General features: G+C 46.0%; 1 protein-coding gene across 1 annotated transcript in view; it reads left to right on the forward strand.

Moving 5' to 3' along the window:
- Positions 1 to 18,740, forward strand: part of St8sia2 (ST8 alpha-N-acetyl-neuraminide alpha-2,8-sialyltransferase 2) — a 76,263-nt gene that overhangs the window by 33,079 nt on the left and 24,444 nt on the right. Inside the window, exons 2-4 of the mRNA XM_005084542.4 lie at positions 5,311 to 5,373; positions 9,597 to 9,725; positions 14,155 to 14,412. Coding sequence (XP_005084599.1) covers positions 5,311 to 5,373; positions 9,597 to 9,725; positions 14,155 to 14,412 — 450 coding nt within the window. The remainder of the gene's footprint in view (positions 1 to 5,310; positions 5,374 to 9,596; positions 9,726 to 14,154; positions 14,413 to 18,740) is intronic.

Consider the following 18,740-nt stretch of genomic DNA (forward strand, 5'->3'; position numbering starts at 1 on the left):
TATGGCAACACGATGTCTTGAATGGGTATAAATGAAGGTGTAGGATCTGGTTGCAGAATTCCAGGCTGAGACTCTCATCATTGAAGTCTAACTCAGTTCACTAAGCTCCGGAGCAAGGCACTCCTCACCCTAGTTGGCTTGCCATGTCAGTAGTCCTCACAGGGAGAGGACACACTTGTCACACACCGTGGTGAGAGGACACACAGCCACACCCTGGTGGGCACACACAAAGCCTGGGGCAGGTCAGGAGACAGAGTGGGAAGCTAGCTTTAGTGTAGCTTCTGTAAGAAGGCAGCGGGCAAGGCTGGTGAGCAGGCTAGCTTGACTAATTTCTGTAGGCTGTGGAGTGTAGGATATGGTCCTGGTATTCTCATATCTGGTCTTAGAGTTATTGTACAAAGGAATCATGGCCCCTAGTGGGACCTCCATAAATGAGGTGATGGCATGTAGGCTATGCCATGGCTGGCTGGTACGGGAAGGGCACAAGCTAATGTGAGCCTTGGTTATCTGTAGGAGGGATGCTATCTCAGAGACAGCATGACCCACATGTCAAAACACACAATATGGAAAATAAATTACAAGGCTACTATTCGTCCTTAAGAGGCGCAGCCTGAAGTGGGCCCAGAAAGCAAGGCAGATGAAACTGGAACAGAAACTCAGACCTTGGCCTCTCAGCTGTAAGAGGAGGGGTCGGATGTGAGATGATGGAATGGAAAAGCAGGCTGAGAAAGAAGCAGCTGCTCTCGAAGGAGAAGGAAAGCGTGGTCAAGAATGGAAATCCCGGCAGTTCTGAGGGAGGCCCAGGCGCTGGGCTTGGGGGTTAGCATGGAATCATGGTGAGAATGATCTGGCTGACTGAGTGTGCTGGGAGGCACTAGCCTGGAAACAATAGTCACATTCAGCAGCAAGTCCCTGCCCCACATCCCAGGAGATGCTGGTAATAGTCAGAGGCATTTTCAATTGTCACAACTTGGACATGAGGAAGAATTATACTGTTAGAATGCAGTAGGCAGAATTCAGAGGTGCAGCTAGACATGGTAGCGACCGCCTTTAATCCCAGAAGAGACTAAGGCAGAGACAGGCCGATCTCTGTGAATTCGAGACTAGCTTGGTCTACATAATGAGTCCCAGGATAGCCAAGGCTACATAGTGAGACTCTGTCTCAAAAGAAAAAATCAGGGATACTGTAATATAGAGATAGCTGTCCCACTCCTAGCCTTACCAACAAAGAGATGTCCTGTCTGAATGTCAGAAGTGTCTGAGATAGAGGAAGGATTGATGAGGGAAAGTACAGGGATTTGATTGCCAAATTCTTCAGGATTCCATGTTCTCTGAGACTTGACTTGAGGCAGAAAAGGAGAAAGGGTGGCATCTGGTATTGGTAAAGTATTTGGCTCCTCTAAAATTGTCAGTCAGGGACTCTGGACAAAGGAGGGAGATGTTGGTCTAAGGGCACAAAGATCAGTTAGGCAATTTTGAAGCTCCATTTTGTAGCACAGTAACTACAATTAATGCCATTTGGAACCAAACACAATGTCCTACACCTATAGTCACAGCTATTCAGGAGGCTGATGCAGAAGGATCACAAATCCAAGTCCACCTGGACAACATGGCAAGAATTTGCTCAAATAATTATAACAACAATAATGTATACTTGAAAATTGCTATCAGATTGATGTTCTATGTTCTTTCCACCAAAAAACAACTATTTGAGATAACAGATATATGGATTATCTTAGTCATTTCACAATGTATACACATATCAAGGCACCACAGTAGACATGATGGACACACTCATTCGTCAGTAATTGTGGGTAATTGACTGTAGGACTCTCCCATAGATACCTAATCCCACAAGTGCTTGAATCCCTTATATAAAGTGGTGCAGTATTTGCCTATGATCTAGGCACATCTTTCCATATACTTTGGATTCATTACTGCTAATTTCTAATGTAAGTGCAATGGTGTACTATTTGGGTACCAACAAGAAAAATGTCTGTTCAGCATCAGTAAACACACCCACACAAAATTGTGTTGTTCTTCTAGACATGGTTTCTCTGTATAACAGTATTGGCTGTCCTGGAACTCACTCTGTAAACCAGGCTGGTCTCAAACTCAGAGATCTGCTTGCCTCTGCCTCCTGAATGTTGGATTTAAAGTCATATGCCACCATTGCCCAGCTGACACAAAAATTTTTAAGTATCTTAAATTGGTTGAACCCACAGGTGTAGGACACATGAACACAACACATAATTTCTGTATATACATATATACAAGTATACATATATATAGAGAGAGAGCGAGAGACAGACAGAGAGAGACAGAGACAGAGACAGAGACACAGAGAGAGAGAGACAGAGAGAGAGAGGTAAACTGGGAACTTAAGAAGAGGGGGACAATGAAGAATCCTTGTGGTATCCCTGAAACTGTACTTCATGAGGGGTAGAAACTGTATATGTTCAGCTTTGCCAGCAGCCCAGCTATGTTATTCACAAAATTTTGTTGAACGAATGATTTTTAAATATTAAATTAGATGCAACATCCTCCTTACCTGGAGCCCTTGGACGTCCCCCGTGAGCTGGATTTGCCCTATGCATAGCCAGTGTTTTAGATGGTGATGACGACAGAGCATTCTCCAGAACCTATTGTCTCATCTCACCCTTCACATACCCTCCTGGGCCCCAGCAAACACTTCGATAATACGCTGCCCCTTTTTAATCCATTTCTTTAACTTTGTGTTTATGTGTTGGTACTTCCGTATATGGATACAATATATTCAGATCATGTCCAGCAGCACTCTATCACGGCTCCCACTCCTAGAGGACCCCGCCTGCCATACATCCTCCCAACTTCATGTTTGCTTTTTCCTCCAAGTGCTTTCCTCTCTTATCTGGTCTTTTCCAGAGGGAGATGCAAGTATCCCCACTATTCCCCACATGACGTGGGGTGACTTGAGGCATTCTCTGATACGTACTTCCTCATGATGGTTTTGTGTGTTTTGTAAATAAGTACATGGCCCTGACATCATACCTCTGTTTCCTGGATGGTCTTGTTTAGGACAAAGGTGCATTTTTAAAATGAGTCCATTCTAAAGTTTAAATAAATGATAATATCCAAAGGTGATAAAGAAAATTGGTTATAGAGATTTAAGAATACTGATTTGGAGAACGTTAACACGATGACTAATGTGTCGCCAACATAATACAAACTAGAGTCACCAGGAAGAGGGAAGGAACATCAGAAGAGAAGACCCTCCATCAGGTTGGCCTGTGGGTGAGGTTGTGATACATTTCTTGATTAATGATTGATGGGAGGGCCCCGTTCATTGTGCATAGTGCTACCCTAAGCAGGCAGGTGGTCCTGGGTTACATAAGAAAGCAGGCTGAGTAAGCCACAGAGAACAAGCCAGGAGACAGAGTTCCTCCACGGCCTCTGTTTCAGTTCCTGCCTCGACTTTCTTTGACTTACCCAAGAGCTATAAAACGAAATAAATCCCTTTTCCCACCTTAGTTTGTTTGGATCTGTTTTATCACAGCAACAGGATGCCAACTAGTTAAACCCATTTGAAGTTCATTTCCGGTATCCACAGTAAGGTGCTCCAGTTATTTCTCCCAAGATTGTTAGCCAACCATTTCAAACCATTTACTTAATTTCCTATTGATAATGCTTTTTAAAAAGCATGTACCAATTCTTACACATGCAATATTTCTAGACAATATCTTTTGTTTCATTAACCTTTTGTTAGTCTTGAACTATTACTGCATTTTTAAACACCATGCTTGACTTGCTACCTGGCCCAACAGCTCTTCCCTCCCTCTGAGAAGAGCTGCTTTGACGGCTGGGGTCTGAGTGAGGGCTGTGGATGGACAGTGATAGGTGGTGACACCACAGCAAATGAAGCCCTTGGGGTTAACCGGACTGCGGATCAGAATTGCCACCTGTGGGATGTTACCAGAATGCCAGTCAGAAGGTCAAGAGCTCTGCCTTCTGAGGACAATGGAAAGACAATAATACCAAACTAATTAATTAAATGCTAGACATTGAATGAGAATAAGTACGATGTTACTCTGTGTCATAAAGAACTAGGCATGGAGGGGTAAAACTTGGTGGGGAAACCCTTAAGGCCCTCATACCACCTCCAATTTTCTGCCTATGGAGTAGGAGACTATTGGCTGTCGGTAAGTAACACTGAAACTGCATTTCAACAGATCAGAGAAACACATGCATACATTATATGTATGTATGTATGTATGCATGCATGTATGTATATATATACATGCAGATCCAGTGTGCTGCTTTGCCACAACTTCTTCCCAAAGAATTCTCATTTAATTTTCCCAAATACATAGCTTCCCTGGGGATAACTGTTTCTTTGCTGTATGCTAATCCCTTCTCTGAGGGGCTCAGTAGAACTTTAAAATACAAAGAAAATTCAAAATACCTTCTTAATCACATAGCCTATAAATCAAGGGGGAAATTTTTAATGAATAAAAATATTCAGTCTCATGTATGACTTCTCTACATCCCAGGCACAAAGTGGGGAGCCAAGGGCACATGCTCATGTTTAATGAATAAATGTATTCAGTCTCATGTATGACTTCTCTACATCCCAGGCACAAAGTGGGGAGCCAAGGGCACATGCTCATATTTTCCCCTGTGAATACAACAGCAAAGTAGAAGGATGCTGTGTGCTCAAACAATGGAATCTGACAACTGAATAGGAAGTGGACTAAAAGTCTTGAGCTTTTCAAGAGCCCGTTCTCCAGGACAAAGGATCCCATTCATTACCCACTTGACTCCTGTCCCCTCCATCTTCCACAGAAACACTGTTAATGTCATGCATCCTGTCACCAAAAAGTAAACTGTGGCCACATTTGCTTAGGGGCACTGCTGAGTTCATCTTGCTGCCTCTGTTGAAATTCTGGCGTCTCCAGTTTAGGGCGACTGTGAGAAACAGCATCTCACTACCCATGAATGAAGGAAAGAGATGAGAGTAAGTGATGCTGAGTTATGCTGATGCAATGGCACATTGTGCTGAACCGTGTCATCATGTGCATTAGCCAGGAGACTTTCCAAGGCTCTGAAATGGGTGTCTCCATTTGAAGTGTTCAAATGGGAGATGGGAGAATATGAAAGACCCAAATGGGCTGTGCCTAAGACCAAGCCGTGGCCCATTATGGAAAGTCCAGAGTCAGAAGTTGTCATCTTCCTGTGGTCCCCCCGGGTGAGCTCTGGGGTCTCCTGGTGATTGAAGAGGGCTTTGCAAGGAAGAGCTGCATTGATAAATAATGCATTTCCTTTGTCTTGCAGGAATTCTGGAGGCAGAGGTACAATCAGATCAGCTGTGAACAGCTTACATAGCAAATCTAATAGGTTTGTAAATTAGATTTTGTGTTCATTTGTTTTTGCTGTAAGGCAGCTATTAATCTGCCTCTCCTCTTTGCTGGGTGGTGCTCTTCTTACTTCGCAAATAGATCTGTTTCATTTCACTTTGGTTTTGCCTTTCCTTAATCACTTTTGAGGGGAGCTGTCAGTGGGAGATTACATGAAATGGTCCATGAGGTTAGAGAGACTTCAGAGATGAAAAACACAGGTGGGTAAAAAGTTACCTTCTGGAAAAGAACCCACCCACTTTATAGAGCTTGAACTACCACCAACTTTCTTGTAACCTGCATTTTTGCTGAGCAGTGGAGCCCCTGAAGCAAGCCAGGACTTCAATCCAATTTCATTGTAGTTGATGGCTGGTCTGGGAGGTTGAGACAGGGATAAAGCATTCAAGAACTTTGCTGAGACATCTTAAAATATGTAGGAAGTCAACTAAGTAATGTTAACTCTAATTATTGGATTGCATTCTAAATTCTGAAAGAGCGCTCTTACATTGCATGACTGGAAGCCTTTGGGACAGTCCTCAGCTAGTGGAGACATTGGTGTAGGGAATTGTGCAAATGCTTTGCAAAGCAACAAACCCAGATGCACTGCAGATACCCCATGCTTCTTATTCTCCATTCTCCACTAAATGACCTCTGTGGCAAAGCCCAAGCTTAAGGAGCAGGGATGCAAGTACCAAGACCCTTGGCATGAACCAAGGCTACTGTTAAAATTAAAGTTCTTGTTTTTCCTCCTCATTGTCTTGTTTTGATAGTGTTGGCAATGAGAGGTCCTCAGCATCCAGAAGCTACCACATTCAGTTTCGTTATTTTTTTTTTTAGGTCTTTTGATCAAACCCAGTCTATAAAGTATATCTGATCTTGACCTTGCATAACTGGCTTGAGAAATTGTCCCCTCTATCCTTGACATCATCACCTTTACCGCTCTAGTGGCCACAACCATATGGCACTTCAGAAGAAGCTTATCTTTTGGCTAAAATGCAAATACTGCACAAATAAAGAAAGTCACATGCCCTATACGTCCCTCTGTTCTACTATGGAAAGATGCCCCCTTTTGGAGACAGGTGACCTTACCCCCCAAGGTCCTGGTCTCCATGGTAACTTGAGGAGGCACAGCCAGATTGAGTCTGAGAACTGAGCAGAGTCTTAGAAACCAGGAATCCCTGGATTCAACCCTGAGAGTTCTAGGTAGGGCTTCAGGCAAGTACATTCAACTTCTGGATCTCAGTAACCCACTCAATTACAGTGATAAAGTGGCAAGTTTGAACTACTGACTGTAAGAGTCTACATAGCCTAGTTTCTGAGATGATCAAGATATTCAGTGGGTGCTTGCTGCTGTTACTGAATGCATTGATAGCATCTGAGACTGGTGGCTGAGGGCAAAGTTCAAGAGCTGAAAGGTAAAGCGACTCAATCCAAAAATGTACCTGTAGTGTTTGGAAGATGAGAGAAGGGTCCTGGGACTGAAGGGCACATTCACAGAAGAAAACCAATCTCCCTCAGTAGTCCAGCTGGGCTTGCACAGCACAGAACATATGACACATGTAAACAGCTAAGCTGTCCCCTTAATTGTATAGACATGAAGGCAAAGGCCAGAAGCCTGAAGGAAGCTTCCCATGCCTACTAGCAAGATAGTCACAGAGCCAGAATTGAAGTTTAACACCAAGAATGTCTATGCGAGATCTCCCTGCTAGGAACTAGGGTCAGAATGACACGTTACCATTATCAGTGTCTGGATCCTTCACTTCTTTTACCACCTTGTGCCCAAGAGAAGCCTAGAGACTCCACCTAGAGATTTCTGAGCAGGTCCCCACAACAAGCCTGCCTCCATGAGTCCATAACCCTGCAGATGTTTTCTTCCTGATGCCATTGCAAAATGCCCAGTTTCTGGGGAGCATCACCAAGGACCAAATGCACCTATAACTACAAGATGCCAGTCACCATGCTTTTAGGAAGACCATATCCCCATCCCAAACAGTAAAATAATTCCATCACTCACCCCTACTAATGTAAGTTGCTGTGAGTATTGGAGGTCTTAGGACGTGACAGCTGTACTCATGGTCCTGGGTTCACTGTCCTTGCCTCTAGCCACACATAAGTAGGCAGTAAGTACCAGGGCTGGGAAGATAGCTCAGTGGGGAACATGTTTGCTGCAAAAGTATGAGATGATGTGTTCAATCTGAAGAACCCACATTCAACAACAACAAAATTAAAGTCAGTTTCAGAGGAGACTGGAATCTTAGCCCTTGGAAGGCAGAAACAGTTCTCTGGGGTGACTGGATAGATGACAGTCCAGATGAACTGGGGAACTCCAGGTTCAGTGAGAGACGCTGTCTCAAAAAATAAGATGGAGAATAACTGAAGAAGACACCTGGTATCCTCCTTTAGCCAAACCACACACACACACACACACACACACACACACACACACACACACCAGTACCAGAGGGGATGCAGTCATGCCAGCCTTCGTGGAACCTTGGGAAGTGTAGGAAACACAACGATCCTTTAAGAACTCTAGAACCTCAGAGTCTCTTAGATCCCTTCTTTCTGTAAATATCTACAGGTGGCTTGGAGAGGTAAGGTGATTTGCCCACTGATGTCCTGTTTGTGAAATACTTCTATGGTATATTCTGCTTCCCTTCCATGAAACCATAAAAATTCCAAAGTTTGGGCTTTCTGTTTTCTCCCATAACAATCCCTTAAGCCTGAGTGCTAGATAAAGTACATTAGACACACTCTGAACCCTTTCATGGTCTATCCTCTGCATAGTTACCTGGTCTGTTTTCTGCAAAGCTGCAAAATAAGAGACAGAGGAACAAGGAATATGGAGGGATGGAGGTGAGCAGACGGGGCAAGAGTGCCTTACAGGATAGAATCCTAAACAGAATTTCTTCTCTGCCTGCATAGACCCTAACGAGTATAGAGTTCATGCTTTGCTAACAGGGTTTCATCTTTCTGAACTTCGCCATTCCGAGATAAATGTAGAGAACAGAGGTGTCTGGTTTGAACTCTCAAAAGCTCTAGAATTCACCATTACAAACCCACTTATCATTCTACCTGGGAGAATGTGTTGCTGGCTAGACAAAAGGAACTTGGGATGTGACCCACATGTATCTGTGTGCATTGGCAGGAGGCAGGCCGGCTTCTAGACTACCTTCTAGTAGTCTGCTTTCTTAGAAACCTACTAGCATAGATTTCAAGTATCTGAGTTCCAAAGTCCTCCTGTGCCTGAGTCAGACAGGAAGATGGTTTATATCTGGCATAGAGATCTGCCTCAGGAATACAAAACCAGACAGCTCCTTCCTCCATGCCAGGCTCCTCGGGACCAATTTCAATGTCAAACTCAACAAGTGGTTATTTACTGCACACCTGCTATGTTAAATCGTTATGAAATGGACACATAAGTGAGAAAAATCCCACACTTAAAATCTGATAAGACAGCCAAATACAAGACTAATAACTCAATCATGGGTGGGTATTTTTTCCATGAGCAAAGAAAAGTGGGGGGATGGAGGACTAATGAGATGGCACCGTGATCAGTGGGATACCCAACAGAGACTGACAATCTAAATTCAATCTCCAGAACCCACATGGTAGGAGAATGGACTCTTGCCTGTTGTTCTCTGACCTGCATACACACACACACACACACACACACACACACACACACACAGAGAGAGAGAGAGAGAGAGAGAGAGAGAGAGAGAGAGAGAGAGAGAGAGAGAGATGTAATTTGAAAAGGTTTTAAAAAGACGACAGTGATAGGAATTGAGGGGAGGGGGGTGAAGCCACAGGCTGCACATACACTGTCCTGCGTGGGGTTTAGCTATCTCTTTAAGTTTGTGACCCATCATGTGATAGTCTACACTGTACCCTTGTGGGCTCTTCTCTGTAGCTGAGAAGGGAAAGTGTACTGTCTTGGCAGAGACTGCCTGTTCCCCTGGAAGCTCAGAGACGGGAGGAGGGAAGAGCAGTTGTAGGGCCCCACTTCCTGCTTCTAAGAACCATTGTCTGCGGGATATTCCTGAGGGAGAGAGTTCGTACATTCTAGAAAATAAATAGACTTCCCTTCTCAGGTAATAACGTCAGTTTCGCTCTTGTGAAGTTTACATTCAAGCCTGTGCAAAAAACAAAACTATTAGACTTGTCATGGGAAGACTCACAGATCCTGTCTACCTTCATGTTTTTTTTTCTTCCCCCGTCCAGAGCTGAAGTTGTAATAAATGGCTCTTCATTGCCAGCCGTTGTTGACAGAAGTCACGAAAGCATTAAGCACAGCATCCAGCCAGCTTCATCCCGATGGAGACACAACCAGACGCTCTCTCTGAGGATCAGGTAATCGCCATTACCTGTAGGACCAGAGAGAGGCAGGCCCAGCTTTCTTTACACGAGTCACCAAAGAAGTCAGGATAGAAATAAATGTTTCCCTCCTGAGGAAGCAGGTTTTGTCTATTAAATGATCAATTAAAAATCAAAACCTGGGGCAAGCCCAGCCCATGTAGATATGCAGCCATTTGGGCAAGGGGAGGTGGCATGTGTGACCAACCCCCTAGGGTCCTTGGGTTCAAGTCAGGAGCTCTGCTTCTGGGCAGTGCAGGTCACAGGTTTCTTCCTCTGGCATAAAGAGTTGTCTCTTGCTTGCCTTTAGCTGGTGCTTACGTCCCCATTCTGTGACAGTCCTTCACCTTGTCTGCCGCCTCCCAAGGCACTTATAGAATGAAAGGCTGTCTCCCTACTACCACCCACATGAAAATTCAGAACCATAGCTGAGTGGCAAAGAACTGATCAGACATCTGGTCGACCACCAAGAGAATGTCTAAGTCAGAGAAAAGTTTTTGTTCTGACCTTGGCACCCTCAGGCATCAGTCATTCTTGGGTGGTGGACATGGAGAGAATTTACAACTTTGGCACTTGGGACTTTGGGCTCAGGTGCAGTCATGACTAACACATCAAGATGCTTATTTCCAGGCATTGAGCTTTGGCCCAGGCTACTGGCATAAATAGATATGTTAGGCAGAAAAATACAAAAATAAGCAAAGACAGGATAACATGGTAGGATGCTCACTAGACAGTACTATGTCTTGCAAATAGGTCAAGCCAAGGAGATTGTACTGAAGGGAGTCATTCATTTTCTAAGGGTTCCAAGAGGGCTACCAGGAAACAATATAACAATATGTTTTGAAGGACAAGTAGGAGTTTATCTGGTGGACCATGCTGCATCCTGCATGCACATGGTCTGAATGGTATATGTGACCAGGGCTGAAAGGGTACTGAACAGAAGATAGGGGATGGGGGATGGGAATGAGGCAGCTAGGACCATGTAAGAAGGAAAGGCTTGATTCCCCCAGGCCATCAGTATGGTGAAGGAAGGGTGAAGAGTCGTATATAATATAGCACAAAGCAGCGTGTTCCCCCTCCAGTGACTACGGCATAGCTCTAGATGCTTCATGGGGAGAGGAAAAGGGTGTGGGGCTAAAACAGCATTGACATCTGAGAGCCTGGTGACTGAGAGGCCACCTGGAGGAGCTGCCACCAGGCCCTCTCAGCTCCTCTTTGGGGGCCCCTAAGGGAGACCTCCATTGTCGTACTGTCCTAACAGCCATGCCCTTTCCTCTGTGGCACCATGGAGCTGACAGTCAGCTGCACAGCAGCAACCCCCATCGGCCTGCGGCTAAAGCCACAGCAGTTATTCTCTCCCAGATGGTTCTAGAAGCCAGAGTTCTGAGGGCTGTCTCAGGAGCTCCAGGAGAACCCTTCTTATAGTTTCTGCTGGCTTCCGGTGGCCCCGGGTGTCCCTGTAGCTGTATCAGCCTGACATCTGTCTATCCTGTCCCCTCGTCTGAGTTGGTGTAACCTCAGCCTCCATCTCTCACAGGACACTGTCACTGGATTTTAGAGCCCACAGGGAATTCAAGATGATCTCATCTCAAGACCCTTAATCACATCTGCCAAGACACTGTCTCTAAGTAAAGCCACACTCACAGGTTCCAGGGATTCAGAGTTGGCCATATGTTTTGGGTGGCCATCATACTCCATGCCCCCCACTATAGCACCTGAGGGTAAAATTCTCCTGCCAGCATCCACCCACCTCAGCTCCTTCTGGCCCTTTTCTGTAGGAACTCTGAAAAGAAGGTGGGTAATGGAGAGGCGTACACATGCATGCACACATGTGAACACACACACACTCACATACATGGGTATGCACACACAGACACATACACCCTATTGGTGTATGTGTATGCACGAGGATACCATTGCTTCTATAAGGAGCCTGTAGACACCAGCCACTGTAGAAGGAACAATCTGCCTCCACCCAGAGGGAAAAGGAATTTCCCTCCACTCAATTAGTTGCCAAAATTATTCACAATAAAAGATTCTGTGAGTGATTTGGAATGATATTTAATAATTGATTGTAATTTCTCATAATTAGTTAGAAATTAATTCCCTCACAGAGGTATTTATTTATGAGCTTTCTGGGGGGCTCTCTTTGCTTTTAAATACTTTGGGGTAAGTAATTGCAAGGGATATTAGCAATTTCCAAAGTATATTAGCGTGTCAAGTTGTATAATCTTCAGTGAAGTGGAGTAAATAGAACGCTTTTGTTTCTTGCTAAGAAGTAAGACGTGCTCAGCCAAGGTGGCTTCTTGCACAGTAACCAGAGACTCCAGTCACTAATGTGCAGTGGCTAGTGGATGGAGTGAGCCGTGCCCAAGGGTGCTGACTGCCCCTTGGTTGTCTCAGAACACTCCAAACCCCGATGTATATCAGTCATCTGACCCAGGCTCCCAGGGGGTCACATTTTCTCAGGTAGCAGTCATAGCTTCTAGATTCTTTCAAGTTTCCAAGTATACACACTTGCAACTCCTAGGACTTGCCATTAGGGTGTGCACCATTTTTGTTTGTTTGTTTTCTTTTTGTTTGTTTGTTTGTTTGTTTGTTTTTCAAGACAGGGTTTCTCTGTAGCTTTGGAGGCTGTCCTGGCACTTGCTCTGTAGACCAGGCTGGCCTCAAACTCACAGAGATCCACCTGCCTCTGCCTCCCAAATGCTGGGATTAAAGGCATAAGGCGTGTGCCACCAACGCCCAGCTTTTTTTTTTTTTTTTTTTGGCGTACACCTTTTAAGCTCTGCAGGTTCGAGGCTCAGTGTCACCCTATGCATATCCAGGAAGAGACACACCTTTACAAGTAACGTGAGCATTCTGAAATGGGATGAAGACAAGCTTCCAGGGGTTGGTTCTCAGTGGGGGCTTGCTGCAGGCAACACAATTCGATCATTGGACCCAAGCACCCAGTTCCTTTCTCCGTATGACTACAATCACCACCGAGTCTTAAAATGGTAGCTTAGGCATCTCATGTGTCTGCCATCTGTGGGTACATGTGCGTATGTAGGCATGTGCACGCAGAGGGCAGCGGTCAGCCTCTGGCATTGTTCCTCACGAGCTGTCCACATTGGTTTTCGAAACAGTCTCTCGTTAGCCTGGAACCTGCTGAGTAGGCTAGACTGTGTGTCTTCCTGTCCCCAGCACCAGAATGACAGGCACCTGACACTGTGCCTGGCTTTTTTTTAAAGTGGGTTCCTAAGATGAGACTTAAGCCCTCAAGCTTGCATGACAAGCACTTCACCAACTTGGCTTCCCTAGCCCCTTAAGCAGTTCCTTTGAAAATTTAATTAAAATATAATTACATCATTTTCCCCTTACCTTTTTTCCCTCTAGCCTCCCTCATGTATCTGCAGCCATTTCAAATGCATTTTGTGTGTGTGTGTGTGTGTGTGCATGTATGTATATATGTGTATGTATATATTCCTAAATATATAAACACAAACTGCTCAGTCTATACATTATGTACCTATATGTCAGGGCTGACCACTTGGCATTGGATAACCAGTTGGGGGCTTTCAGTACTCCTTAGGTGTTTGTAGTTCTTTGTCTAGTGTTTTGGGCCCTGTGAGAGTTCTCCCTTCCATATTAGAGTGTCTTATTCAAGTCCTTAGGTTCTATAAGTGGAGCTCCAAGCTAGTGCTCAGGCTACTAGGGACAGGATGTGTTCGGGGTAACTTCTGGTGACTTCATGAAGAGACCTATTCCAGTGTCTTCCATCCTTTCCCTGTGCTGTTCTAGAACTTTCCCTATAAACCTAACTTAACCTAGAACCTAGAGAACTATATTTTGATCACTTTGTTCTGAACACACACAGAGGAACTGGTCTCTGTAGGACCAAGGAGATGTCGTAATTCACAAACCCCATCAGACCACAACTAGAGGAATAAGAGGCAGTCCACAAAATGGGCCAGTGCATAGGCCGGGAGGCCATGGTCACAGGATCTGACAGGTGAAAGTAGTAATTCCCCATCACAGTTCCACAGACCCATGTAAACCACTCCACCCCTCCCCCGTGGTCACCATGCCTGAAGAAGGCTTCCTGGAAAAGCAGAGGCCAGTGGGGAATGAGGACACACATTACTCTGACTCCTCTTTTTAGATCTCCCTGTTAGAGGGTAGTTCCCCTAAAACAGGCAGTTTGATCCAGGGTGGGTCAACGGGCTGGGTTTGACCAGTACTGAAGGTTTCCTACTATTGGTGCGGTGCCCTTCTGGCTAGGGTCTTTTGTAAAGTCAGAGAGCACCCCTGAGGGAATTTGAGCTCTGGGTATGCTCACCTGTTTGCTGGGTGATAGGTTCCTTGCAGGGTGACATGGAGTAGAACATCTAAGCCAGTAAAGAGCATCTAACAGCATGGAGACTTTCTTTTTTGGTTTTCACAGGAAGCAGATTTTAAAGTTCTTGGATGCAGAGAAGGATATTTCTGTCCTTAAGGGGACCCTGAAGCCTGGAGACATTATTCATTATATCTTCGATAGAGACAGCACAATGAACGTGTCCCAGAACCTCTATGAACTCCTCCCCAGAACCTCGCCACTGAAGAATAAGCATTTCCAGACTTGTGCCATTGTGGGCAACTCGGGGGTCTTGCTGAACAGCGGCTGTGGGCAGGAGATTGACACCCACAGCTTTGTCATAAGGTAACCAACCACCTGCAAGGGTTTGGGCCCCGAGTGGCAGGCATACTGAAGTGACTGAAACAAGGCACATGAGTTAGATGTGTCCTGTTCTCAACCTCCATTGCTTGTCATAATTGCTATGGGGGAACATTGGTTATTTGTCTCATTGCTGCACCCAAGCATCTAACAAGAGCAACTTAAAGGAGGAAGGGCTTGTTTGCGTGCATGGTCTGAGGGTTCGTCACGAGGAAGGAGAAGGCATGGCAGCAAGAGCATGAGTCAGCTGGTGAGACTGCACCCGCAGTTAAGAAACAGAGATAAATGCTTTGGCTCAGCTCATTTCTCCCCTTCTTATTCAGCCTGGAAACCCAGCCTATGGAATGGTACAACAACATGAGGGGTGGGGCTTCCTTCTTCAGTCAAACCTCTCTGGAAATTTCCTCAAAGGCATATCCACAGCCAGGGGATTCACAGTGAAGAGTATATCACAATGACAATGAAGATTAGTGTCACAGGGATCCTTATCTCCAATCAGAATGTACATCTAATCAACTAAGTCACCTCAGGAACAGGAAAGGGGCTTTGTGTGACCCAGAGAGCCCACGTGATTCTGTATTATATCAAAGTTGGGAATCACAGAGAAAAAGTGCAGAGGTGGGCAGAATATGGCCCTTGGCATGTTTTTTAAATAAAACGTTATTATAACACAGTCACTTAAGCCCACCCTCACGCTATTAATAACTTTCTGGGCAAAGCTGGGATATTTTTGCTAAGGCATACAGCCTGCAAAGCTGGAAGTATTTATTGCCTGGCCCCTTACAGAAAGAACCTGTTCTCTGAACACTAGACAGAGCCTGGTACAAAAGGGATTAACGAAATCTGGATGGGTATTTCCTGTGCCAGGAATGTAAAAGTCTTCTTAGTATTTTGGAAGGTGATATTCCACCTGTAACTTTAGTATCCTGGAGTCAAAACCTAGTGATATAAAGAAACTCAACAGTCATTTTCTCTATGATACCAGCTCTTTTTTCACCATCACTGGGGACATTGTGACAGTTGCCCATGGCCCTGACACCTGACCCTCGAGCCATACAAACCTAGAAACAAGGCATTGCTGTCTCCTGAACAAAAGTAGGACGCAGAAAGTGCCTCAAGTTTCATTCCAAAGCACACCCATCCCTAGTAGAAATGTGTGTCACATCTCACATTTCTGTTAGGACTGCCTTGTGCAAAGAGAATCTCATTCTGGGGCTTTGGGAGCATCATGACCAGAGAGTTCCCGGAATCTGAGGACATGGGAAGAAAATGAGTATAAAATTATTCTTGCATCCCCTGAGACCTGAGGTGCTACAACAGCCTGGGTACCAGTTACTTCCTTGATCAGGTCTCTCTGTGCCTGGCAGAGCCAATGTAGCTCTATTCCTACATTTCCAAGTCCTCCCGTTTAAAGAGAGGGTCTGGGAGAAAAGAAAGGAAAATGTGTGGGAACTTGTCTGATTGGAAGCCCGAGGGGCGAGGGGTAGGAGCATGGCTATTAAAGTAGAAGACACAGGGAAAAGCCTCCTCCCAGGACCAGCTCATCTCCGGGGTGCAGACTCCAATGAGGAGCCTCTCTGACCTAGTATAACTCTTGCGGGACTTGCAGGAGTTATGAGTAATGAGTTTCAACAGTCTGCTTGCCATGCCACACTAAGCCCCACTCCTAACTGAGGAACAAAGATTCACCCTGGATATGCTTGGTATTAATCTATGACCCAGGGTCCCAGGCTGAATGAAAAGAGAAATTCTAGAAGTTTTGACCAGGGTCAGTCCATAGTTCCCGGTGTGGGTTCTGAAGCTCAGTCCTGACTCTAATGGTCATTTGTCATGTGACTTGAAGCTTCTCTGGAGGGAGCCTTTCTTGGGAAGTTTTCTTGAACCTTTTTGGGGCCTGCTTAAAGTTTTCTTTACATCGTTGAACGAGTCTCTGTGTTGTCAATCCCCGTCACCCTCCGCACGTTCTCGGACACAGGCTGCGCAGCTGACGTGGCAATTGGAGGTCCCACCGAGATTTGAACTCGGATCACTGGATTCAAAGTCCAGAGTGCTAACCATTACACCCATTTCCTGGACCTTGGTTGCATCTGCAAAATGCTTGGGCTGCACTGACTGATACTAAGGTCCTCCCATGAAGCCTTTCCAGATGCTAACCCAGCTTTCTCCACACCTCAGTGTGGACCCATATCTGCTGACTTATTGAAATACAGGGGCATCAGATACGAAGTGAGCCTGAGACTTTGGATTTCCCACAAGACCACCAGGGAGGTATGATGCCAGATGTACTCAGAGAGGCTAGACTGACTATAGCCTGCTCCACTGACCCCAATATCCTGGAGCACACTAATACTCACACACACATACAATCAAAAGAACATGAAGCCATGCATGTTAGGCAAAATAACATGAGCATGCCCTGTGTCCCCACATGATCGTACATTAAGCATTCATTCTCTAAAAACCCTGCATCTCCACTGTACTACCTCACCCCCAGACAGCGAGCTCCTAAAATAACAGCAGCTTTTGTGTCTGTGTCTTGATCTCCAGACCAAGGTGTGTGTAGTACACAGGAGGACCCCACAGGGCTGCAATCCAACGCCAAACACTGAAACAGTCCAATGGTCTCCTGCCTTCATCTGTCAAAGTCTGCAAAATTAGTTTCCCTTATTTATGTCTGACCCTGCCATGTACAAGACACACAGGATTCTGCCACCCCCACAGAACAGGACCCCAGGAGTCCTAGTAGGTCACAGCATACACAGAACACAGTGAGCTTGCAATGTGCAGCGTCTCCCACAAGGAAGAGCAGACCGCAAGGGGAAGGATGGGGCAGAAAGTCCAGGAGGCTCTACTGAGCAGATAGATGCTGGCTGCACACTGCCTTCTGGGAACTGAGAGGACTGGGACAGGCAGGCCTGAGAGGTGACACAAAACTGCAATGCCGGATGAGAGATGCCAGCCTCAGCTTCCTTCTTCTGAGACACACACACACACACACAAACACACACACACACACACACACACACACACACACACGGGTAAACCAACATCAGCACAGTCCCTTAAGACGTGCTGTGCCCTCAGCATGATATTAAAAGCATGCTCGTGGCATTTGACGTTAGCCTGTGCACATCTCTGAGTTTATTTAACCTCCCCCACTATCCTTTCCAGTGAGGAAATTGAGGAATGGATCCAGGTGACTAGCTACAACCAGGGTTAGGCTGAGGAACTGGCGGTCTGGCTTCTGAGTCATGACTGCCCCCTCATCTTGAGGTCCACTCCTCCTGTACCTGTGGATCCAGTTATTTCTGGAAGGGGGCAACTCCCTTCCTGCCAGAAGCCAGGCCCATCCGCAAGGCAGCTCCTTCCCCTAGAATTCTCTTTGAACAAGAGAGCCTGGGTCCACCAGAACCAATGTCAGGACTGCCCTCCCAATGAAAAAAAAAAAAACATGTATTCTTTGTCAGTAGGAAGGAACATTTTCAGAGTCTACCCATGGCTCAACTGTCTGCCCCCAGCCACACGTGCCTATGGTAATGTCCCCCCTAAGACACACCACTGGGCAAGCTTGAGCCCCACAGATCCCATTCCCGCCCTGACCCCATGTAGGTATGAAGTCCCTGCTGCCTGCCATGAATGGTCCTACGCTCAAGGGCACAAACACCCTGATGCTGCTTCCTGTGGAGGCCTTTCAGATCCTTGTGATAGTAATCAGTGTGTTCCCCGCCGCCTGCTCAGCCCTCAAATCTGCTGGATGCCCACTAAACCTCGGCTTCCTTCTCTGCCCCACTATAGTAAGTGATGGTCTCCAGTGAGCCTGCCAGGATTAAATGCCCCGGACTCTGCTCTCAGGGCTAGGGAGTCAGTCCACAAACAGTCCCAAGGCTCAGGAAAGTTGTGGAAGCCTGGCTCAGCTGGCCTCAGAGTAACAGGGAGATATGGGTGGCCCCAGACAGGCCACCGTGCACCAAGTGCCTCCCACTCTCTGTGGCCTGGAGCAGGGCCATCTGAAGAGGTCCCCGGCATCTCTCCTCCCAATAATATTTCCCACAGTCGGAGATAGCAAATCTGGGGGTGGATCAAGAGGTATTTGGGGAGGCTCTAACGAGTTCACGAGCTTCTGAATCCTTCCTGGCTCCAGGAATTTGGGCAAGTTAGTTGGCAACTGAGGACTTCCTTCCTGTGTCTCTAAAATGGGCTCGTGAATTCAGGTTCACAATAAGAATAAGCTGATACTAGCCAAGTGGTCAGTGTAGCCCAAGGCTCAGTGATGCCAGTGTGCTGTCGACTCAACTGGCTTTCTTCCCCAGAGG

The sequence above is a fragment of the Mesocricetus auratus genome, unplaced genomic scaffold (assembly GCF_017639785.1).
Source record: "Mesocricetus auratus isolate SY011 unplaced genomic scaffold, BCM_Maur_2.0 Super-Scaffold_4256, whole genome shotgun sequence".
Classification (NCBI taxonomy): domain Eukaryota; kingdom Metazoa; phylum Chordata; class Mammalia; order Rodentia; family Cricetidae; genus Mesocricetus; species Mesocricetus auratus.